Source organism: Coregonus clupeaformis, chromosome 14 (assembly GCF_020615455.1).
Source record: "Coregonus clupeaformis isolate EN_2021a chromosome 14, ASM2061545v1, whole genome shotgun sequence".
Taxonomy (NCBI): Eukaryota; Metazoa; Chordata; class Actinopteri; order Salmoniformes; family Salmonidae; genus Coregonus; species Coregonus clupeaformis.
Window position 1 is genome coordinate 10226261 of NC_059205.1, and position 9542 is coordinate 10235802.

Here is a 9542-nt window from a genome sequence, read left to right on the forward strand (position 1 = left end):
GCGCTGCAGGATTTCAGTCCTTCACGGCGTAGTGTGTTACCAATTGTTTTCTTGGTGACTATGGTCCCAGCTGCCTTGAGATCATTGACAAGATCCTCCCGCGTAGTTCTGGGCTGATTCCTCACCGTTCTCATGATCATTGCAATTCCACGAGGTGAGATCTTGCATGGAGCCCTAGGCCAAGGGAGATTGACAGTTATTTTGTGTTTCTTCCATTTGCAAATAATCGCACCAACTGTTGTCACCTTCTCACCAAGCTGCTTGGCGATGGTCTTGTAGCCCATTCCAGCCTTGTGTAGGTCTACAATCTTGTCCCTGACATCCTTGGAGAGCTTTTTGGTCTTGGCCATGGTGGAGAGTTTGGAATCTGATTGATTGATTGCTTCTGTGGATAGGTGTCTTTTATACAGGTAACAAGCTGAGATTAGGAGCACTACCTTTAAGAGTGTGCTCCTAATCTCAGCTCGTTACCTGTATAAAAGACAACTGGGAGCCAGAAATCTTTCTGACTGAGAGGGGGTCAAATACTCATTTCCCTCATTAAAATGCAAATCAATTCATAAAAATGTGTACATGCACTTTTCTGGATGTTGTGTGTGTTATTCTGTCTCTCACTGTTCAAATAAACCTACCATTAAAATTATAGACTGATCATGTCTTTGTCAGTGGGCAAACGTACAAAATCAGCAGGGGATCAAATACTTTTTTCCCTCACTGTACCTCGGAGATAGTCGTCAATTAGCACACTTCGTCCATCTTCTTTATCTCCCCAGTTTGACGTTGCTGCTTAGCCTTCTGGGATCACTTGTTTAAACGGCCAAGACGATAAATACTCAACACAAATTATCTTTGGTATCTCTTATCTCCACAGGAGGGGCGTGTGATCCAATCACCTAACTTGGACCTCTGCTGTCCTCTAGTGGTATCTTACTTGCAAGGCAATTCCTGGTTGTCCATACAGTATCTCTGTGGCTGCAGTAATGGCCAGGTATGGCGTTTTCTTTGGCGATTGCGTTGCCGTTGTGAAAGTATGGGAGTTTTCTAATTTATCAATTCTTGACACTTTATAATAGTTTGCATGAATAAGCCATTATGAAATGTATGCTTACAAATATTTACATATGTTTGTGAATGTTTCATAAATTATTATGTATTATTATAAACGCTTATAAATTATTTATTAATGCTTATTTGGAGAGAGAGAGAGAGAGAGAGAGAGAGAGAGAGAAAGAGAGAAAGAGAGAGAGAGGTTGATACATGGGTGTCATGATATTTTGTGGAAATAAACCCTGAAATGATGCCCTCAGACTTACTGGCCTTTACAGTATAACTTCTTTGATCTCCCAAGGATGTCTATCCCCTTTGGGCTTTAAAAGCCTATTTTTCAAACCCACATGTCCATTATAGTCTTCCTGATGAACAATGAACATCCAGTACAATACTAAACATAAATTCTAGGTGGCGTCAGAGAGTGGTGCTGTCTACTAAGGAATCAGTGCAAAAGAGAAAACCTTTGTGTGGTTCATAAACCACCCCTCTAGCCGCAGCCCCCAACCACCTTAGTAGATTTGAAAGGAATAGATGGGTTTGAGAAATATGGCTAGCATTCCACCTATGAAGTTAAAGCTAACTAATTGCTTATACCAGATCTCTAAGAAGTACATAGGAGCTAGGGCCCTGGAGCTAGGCGTTGTTTCTGGATTGGTCTATAGCCAATCTGATCTGTTCTTGTGACCCCCTTCAGATCCAGATCCAAAATTGGCAAGGAGGATGATTCAGTTCATGTGCGCTTGCTTTATAGCTCCTATACTGTTGTACTGGACAGGTAAAGAGGCACAATTATGACAGCTGCAACTGGAAAACTCAACTCAGGGTTTAAACACTAGCCTATCGATAGTGCTAAGAACTTACACAGCATTATTTCAATAGAAAACTCACAACAATCTCTTTTTATATCACTTTAGTCATTTCACTATAATTACCTGCTCTAACATAAGGAAAGTTGTGTCAGTGGATTGAACTCTAACATGGGTGGATACGGTGAATAAGGGTGACATTGGATGGCTGCGGCTAAATTCAGAGGACAACTCCCACTCCCAGCAGAGAGAAGGTTCCAGGAGCATGTAAAGGCAGGTTGTTGGAGATATGAAGAATGCCTTTTGGTTTAGTCACTCCACAGTGCCGTGAAATCATAACCCTGGGGCTACACATTTTACCGTTAAGGATTGTTTATTGAAACCAATGACTGTATTGAAACCCATTCTAAAGATAGTATCTAGAAGAAAGTTACGTATGATATCCTTGGAGAAGAGTAAAGGTTTTGCCTACAGTATGCATGTCGGAACATCAAGGATGAGAATGTTTATTCTTTATTTCACTAGTTTTAGTCTTAAGTTTGGATACAGTTAAATAAACATGAATATTATCAATAATAACACATCATTGCGAGTGGGATATACATGTTCATATCTATTGAAAATTCAATGTTGATTTTTAAATATAAATTATTTTCTAGAAATTCCTCTCAAATGTTTTAAGACCCTCAAAGGCGTGTTACTGCAGGCCCGAGGTATATCAGCACAAGTCAAGTCGAGACAAGTCCCTTTTCAAAATAAAACACAGGAGCTAACTAGAGGCAGGAGAGGAGAACTATACATCTAACTTAGTTACTGTGTTACTAATCTAAATATGCATTTACCTGACCTCTAAATGAATGAAAAAGCTATACTGTGATAACACAGGCAAAAAAACATCCCATATCAAAACTATTATAAACACTTACCTTTAAAACAACAGCAAGTTTATTTGTCTATTATCACACAGAACTTATCAAAAGCTGGTTAAAAAAATGGGACCTCATTTGATGCAACTCAGAAAATACAATGTAAACAAAACTATTTAGGTAAACTCTTACATAAAAAGATAGTATAAAAGTATAGTAACCACCCAATTCTGTTTATTTTTGGTAATATTCTAACCCACTCTTGCACAGTAAAATAAATCACATTTATATTTCAGCAGTGGTGGAAAAGTACCCAATTGTCATACTTGAGTAAAAGTAAATATACCTTAATAGAAAATGACTCAAGTAAGTCACCCAGTAAAATACTACTTGAGTAAAAGTCTAAAAGTATTTACATTTTAGCAGACGCTCTTATCCAGAGCAACTTACAGTTAGTGAGTGCATAATTTTTTTTTTTCATACTGGTCCCCGTGGGAAACGAACCCACAATCCTGGTGTTGCAAACGCCATGCTCTACCAACTGAGCTACACGGGATATGTGGTTTTAATTATACTTATTTATCAAAAGCAAAAGTATAAATCACTTCAAATTGCTTATATTAAGCAAACCAAACGGCACAATTGTATTATTTTTTATTTAATTTTTTGGGATAGCCAGAGGCACACTCCAACACTCAGCATTTGTGTTTAGTGAGTCCGCCCGAACAGAGGCAGTAGGAATGACCAGGGATGTTCTCTTGATAAGTGCGTGAATTTGACCATTTTCCTGTCCTGCTAGGCATTAAAAAGGTAGCGAGTACTTTTGGGTAAAAAGTACATTATTTTCTTTAGGAATGTAGTGAAGTAAAAGTTGTCAAAAATATAAATAGTATATAAGTAGTACTTCTAAGTATTTTTTACTTAACTACTTTACGCCACTATATTTAAGTGCATTTTTGCGAATATACTGCTCACAACATTTTGTTACGTTACAGCCTTATTCTAAAATGGATAAAATTATTTTTTCTCTCACATCAATCTACACACAATACCCCATAATGACAAAGTGAAAACAGGTTTTTAGAAATTTTTGCAAAAAACAAAATATCTTATTTACATAAGTATTCAGACCCTTTGCTATGAGACTCGAAATTGAGCTCAGGTGCATCCTGTTTCCATTGATCATCCTTGAGATGTTTCTACAACTTGATTGGAGTCCACCTGTGGTAAATTCAATTGATTGGACATGATTTGGAAAGGCTCCTGTCTATATAAGGTCCCACAGTTGACAGTGCATTTCAGAGCAAAAACCAAGCCATGAGGTCGAAGGAATTGTCCGTAGAGCTGCGAGAGAGGATTGTGTTGAGGCACAGATCTGGTGAAGGGTACCAAAAAATGTATGCAGCATTGAAGGTCCCCAAGAACACAGTGGCCTCCATCATTCTTAAATGGAAGAAGTTTGGAACCACCAAGACTCTTCCTAGAGCTGGCCGGCCAGCAAAACTGAGCAATCAGGGGAGAAGGGCCTTGGTCAGGGAGGTGACCAAGAACCCCATGGTCACTCTGACAGAGCTCCTGAGTTCCTCTGTGGAGATGGGAGAACCGTCCAGAAGGAAAACCATCTCTGCAGCACTCCACCAATCAGGCCTTTGTGGTAGAGTGGCCTGACGGAAGCCACTCCTCAGTAAAAAGCACATGACAGCCCGCTTGGTGTTTGCCAAAAGGCACCTAAAGGACTCAGACCATGAGAAACAAGATTCTCTGGTCTGATGAAACCAAGATGCCTGAATGCCAAGCGTCACGTCTGGAGGAAACCTGGCACCATCGCTATGGTGAAGCATGGTGGTGGCAGCATCATGCTGTGGGGATGTTTGTCAGCAGGAGGGACTGGGAGACTAGTCAGGATTGAGGGAAAGATTATCGGAGCAAAGTACAGAGAGATCCTTGATGAAAACCTGTTCCAGAGTGCTCAGGACCTCAGACTGGGGCGAAGGTTCACCTTCCAATGAATGTCCTTGAGTGGCCCAGCCAGAGCCCGGACTTGAACCCGATCAAACCTTTCTGGAGAGACCTGAAAATAGCTGTGCAGCGACGCTCCCCATCTAACCTGACAGAGCTTGAGAGGATCTGCAGAGAAGAATGGGACAAACTCCCCAAATACAGGTGTGCCAAGCTTGTAGCGTCATACCCAAGAAGACTCAAGGCTGTAATTCCTGCCAAAGGTGCTTCAACAAAGTACTGAGTAAAGGATCTGAATACTTGTAAATGTGATATTTCCACTTTAGTATTTGTATTTTTTTGCAGAAATGTCTAAAAACTTGTTTTTGCTTTGTCATTATGGGGTATTGTGTGTAGATTGATGAGGGGGAAAAAACAATTTAATCTATTTTAGAATAAGGCTGTAACGTAACAAAATGTGGAAAAGGTCAAGGGGTCTGAATACTTTCTGAATGTACTGTACATCTCAAACTACACACGAATACCATTTTCACACTACTGAGCCGAGCTAAGCGGGGCAGAGCTGAACAGCGCTGTCCTCGTTACGCATCCACCATAGTTGCTGGAATCGTGAACGGTGTGAAAAGAAAATATCAGAGCCAGCACAGTACAGTTTGGGCTGAATCGATAGTGTGAAAATAGTAATATAGGACTATATGCATGCATCACGTAAGTGTCTTATGGTAAAACAACCAGAAATGAAAATGCCAGAAATCATGCATCAAACCAAACCAACCATCAAATCAACAACAATTACCCCAGCTTTGACCCTAGGCAGTGCTGTACCCTGAACAGAGAGTGGATGGATGGAGGTGGGTCATGTTCAGCACAAAACAGAGGAAAACGGACTGAAATGGAGTGAAACGGGGAGGCACTACCTGACCAGTAAGTAAAGGCTCGTTTTCGTTTTCCGTTGCACAACATTTTGAAACATCTGCCCTAATGAACATGACCCTGGTCTCCTGGATCTCCCCAGGCTCTAGACGTAGTCTCTGCCAGGCGGGGCAGCGGAGTGGTTCGTGGGGTAGCGGGACGACTTCCCTGAACCTTTACTGGTGCAGTTGCAACAGAGGAAGGCTCCACCTATGATGGTGAGGCAGGCAGAGCCCCATCCTACGAACAGGGCCTTGCCAAACTCATACCTGCAGATAGACATTTCAATAACAATATCAATCAAGAACTAAACATAGATGATGGTAAGTTATGTATAGAGGCACAACTGCAAACTTGAAATATTGCGTAACTATAATATTCACACAATCGTAATATATTGCATATTTTACGCAAAACCCAGCTAGGTTAGGATTCTCCCCGAAGACAAACAAAGCCTTCTTAGTCCCCTGTCAAAATGATGATGACAGCACACCTGGAATTTGTAGGGGTGAAGGGGTCGTAGAATTCCTTTGCTATTCTGTTCCCGTACCAGGAAGTCCCCACCAGAGCACACAGACCTAAGCGACAGGAGGACAACATCATAGGAAAAATCATCAATAGATATTGATGTAGAAAGAATCTGGTTGAAAAATTATTTGCAGTATGAAATTATAGGGTAGGCAGGGGAAACAAAAGTAAATACCCCCTACTATTTTTACACTTGGGTGAGGTACTAACTACTAGTTAGCCTGACTTCCAGTGTGGTTTTGCTTTAGTCAACAGCTTTGTATAACACACTCTTTGGTGTGTCAAGTTGGGAAGTGTTTCAGCAACAAACAAAAAAAGAAGAAACATTTTCATGCAAATAGTTTAATAAAGATCTATTGCATGGTACTGTGTGGACTATAAACCCCACCTGCGATAATGATGAGGATTCCTCCAGTCAGGGCAACTTTGCCCTTCTGCTCCTGGTTCTCAGCCAGACAGGTGGTACACTTCATGCCCACCATGGCCATCAGGATGGCAATGCCAGCCAGCAGGATGGCACCCACCATGAGACCTCGCGTGCCCTGCACCAGCCCTGGGGTCAAGAGGAGGGACAGAAGACACAATCAATCAATAACAGAATTTCATATTTGATCTTTAATGATTATGTCATCACTATGTTATTACATATGTCATAGGGCCTGCATATAGCCTAGCTCCTAAATAACGTCAGATTGCCTAAAGAATGTAATATTCTCAATGTATTCAGAGCTAATACATTTATAATATAAAGGGGATAATTGGGTAGGAATGCAGATGTATTAAACCGTCTCATCACCTTGAATGTGAAAAATGCAGGTTCAATTGATGAGGAAAATGCTGAATGTAAATTATAAACTGGGTGGTTCGAGCCCTGAATGCTGATTGGCTGACAGCTGTGGTATATCAGACCATATACCAGGGGTATGACAAAACATTTATTTTTACTGCTCTAATTAAGTTGGTAACCAGTTTATAATAGCAATAAGGCACCTCTGTGGTTTGTGGTATATTTCCAATATACCACAGCTAAGGACTGTATCCAGGCACTCCACGATGCCTCGTGCATAAGAACAGCCCTTAGCCGTGGTATATTGGCCATATAGTGTACCACACACCCTCGGACATTATTGCTTCAATATAACATTTTTCAAACATTTGCTAAGAAATTGGATTTTGACTTGATATTGACTTCAGAGTTCCATTGTATCAGACACTGGCGCACAATGGGGTTGGGTTTTACACCTAGTGCAGATGGAGCTCGGGTGTTTTCCTCTGTTACCATGAGTAGCAGGCATGATGGTTAGCCTTGGCATTCTCAAGACTTGTCTGTACATGCATGAGATCTTCTGTAGAACGGGGGCGATACGTTCTTAAACCTCACTTAGTCTATTGTAGGCTCATGCATGTTTTCAAAGGTAAATGGATTAGATTCATTTATTTTATTAACACTTTACAGATGTGGATTAATTTATAAGCCTTCTGGTACTAAGTTTTGAATCATGAAACAAGTCGTTTATAATTGTTTGTATAGTTACTGTAAAGCATATCCATAAAAATTAATTAAAGTAAGAAATTACCCGTTAGTTGGAGCAGTGAATCGTACACTTTACACTGGATTTGACCAGTGCTCTGCGATACACAGGACTTCCAAAGCCCTTCGTACATGGCTTGCGCCGTTATGATGTTGTCCCCAGCATAGGATGACAGTTTCCACTCGGCCATGATCGTGGATGCTATCAACCCGATGAAGCCAAGAAAAGACAAGACGAATCCAAGGAGCTGTATCCCCGCGTTTGCCATTTCACTAAATAAATGGTGAATAAATGAAAGATAAACCCTCAATAATATAGAAGAGATCAATTGGGTCCACTCAGTATGCAGATCAAATCCACATAAAATCCCAAATTCCAGAAGGGTCCTAGTAACTTCAGGTATAGCCAGAGAGGAAGAGACGAAGCGAGAGGGTTGACTCCGCCCAAAATCTGTCCACGAAAATACATATATATATTTTTTTATCAATGAGAGAGTGTCGAATTTGGTCAATAAAACATTGAATTGCTAATTTGCTACGAGAGGCTTATTTGATCGAATATAAGTTTCGTAATGGTTAGGTTGTTACGAATGCACTGATTTAAGTGGACGCACGTGGCATTTCGGCAACTTTGAAAAAAAGGATTATATATCGGAGTTGTGCCCATTCACACGCGTATCTGCCCTCCCATTGCCTAGAATGGTCCCACTTGATCTTGCCTCCTCCCGACTGCCTCCATCTTTGAGGACATGTATTTTCCATTATTGGAGCGGTCACTTGACTTTCTTGTGAATATATTAGAAAATCTTTTATATATCTGTCCGAGTTTGGTTGGCAGTTTAGCGTTTTTTGTCATGAATCTTCTTCTGGAGGCAGCTCTGCAGAGTGGTCACTAGATGGCACAGCCACAAAGTCATAAAATCTGATTTTAAACCTTACCCTAACCATAACCTTAACCTTAACCACACTGCTAACCCTAATGCCTAACCTTAACCTTAAATCAAGACCAAAAAGCTCATTTTAGTTTTCAATAATTTTTACAATAATAGACAACTTTGACTTTTCAGCTGTCCCATCTAGCGGAAATCGCTCTGTTCTTCCTCCAGGACAAGAATAATCCAAATTAACGTCAACCTGCCCTTGTTTGGCGCTCTGGTAAAGGTGTAGTTTTCATTTAGTCATTTAGTCCAGGGGTCTTCAAACTTTTCTTGCCCAGGGACCCCCTCCAGGCAAACCGGCGACCCAGGGGGATCCCATCATACGTTTTTTCTCACATATCTTGTCTTATCACCTGGTGAATGAAAATAGCAAGGAGAAGTAGGCTAATCAACATTTTAAAATGAATAGATTTTGGAGATCGTTTTTTCATTATTTTGACCTACCCACATTATCATTGGAGGAAGTGTTAACTCTAACATAGCCTATTAGCTAGAAAGGGAACTCCAAACACATTTTCGGTAAGAGCAGCTGTTTAGCTGGTTAAACAAAGGTTAGCCATGTGTTGGCAAAAATGTATATGGAAGTTAAGAAAGCTTACCAGCATTCAGCGGAACTGGTATCCTATTCGCAGGTGCTTTTTCAAAGCCTATGTCAGATACTCCAGTGAGTGGAATTGGCTTCAATTAGTGTAATTTGCTCAATATTAGGATTGAGAAATAAAGTTGACATCATTAGAAAGAAGATACTCTCCTCTTTTCTACTGTAGGTAGTCTATGTTATTCAGAATGTGTTTATTCGGTTGTTGCTAGCGATATTCATAAAAACATTGGGGGGGATATCATTTCAACTTTATATATACAGTGAGGGAAAAAAGTATTTGATCCCCTGCTGATTTTGTACGTTTGCCCACTGACAAATAAATGATCAGTCTACAATTTTAATGGTAGGTTT

General features: G+C 40.5%; 1 protein-coding gene across 1 annotated transcript; it reads right to left on the reverse strand.

Moving 5' to 3' along the window:
* Window positions 1-5109: 5109 nt before the first annotated feature.
* On the reverse strand, window positions 5110-8084 carry cldn1 (claudin 1). The gene is made up of 4 exons (XM_041896945.2): window positions 7699-8084; window positions 6510-6674; window positions 6087-6171; window positions 5110-5862 (listed from the first exon to the last, which is right to left on the reverse strand). The coding sequence occupies exons 1-4, from the start codon at window positions 7919-7921 to the stop codon at window positions 5700-5702; spliced, it is 636 nt and encodes a 211-aa protein (XP_041752879.1). The 5' UTR covers window positions 7922-8084; the 3' UTR covers window positions 5110-5699.
* Between the last annotated feature and the right edge of the window lie 1458 nt (window positions 8085-9542).

Coding starts and splice junctions, on each gene's coding strand:
- cldn1 (XM_041896945.2), bottom strand. CDS start 7,921: ATGGCAAACGCGGGGATACAGCTCCTTGGATTCGTCTTGTCTTTTCTT. Junction 6,172..6,509: donor AATCCTCATCATTATCGCAG/GTGGGGTTTATA, acceptor CCTGTCGCTTAG/GTCTGTGTGCTCTGGTGGGG. Junction 5,863..6,086: donor TTCACCCCTACAAATTCCAG/GTGTGCTGTCAT, acceptor GTCTATCTGCAG/GTATGAGTTTGGCAAGGCCC.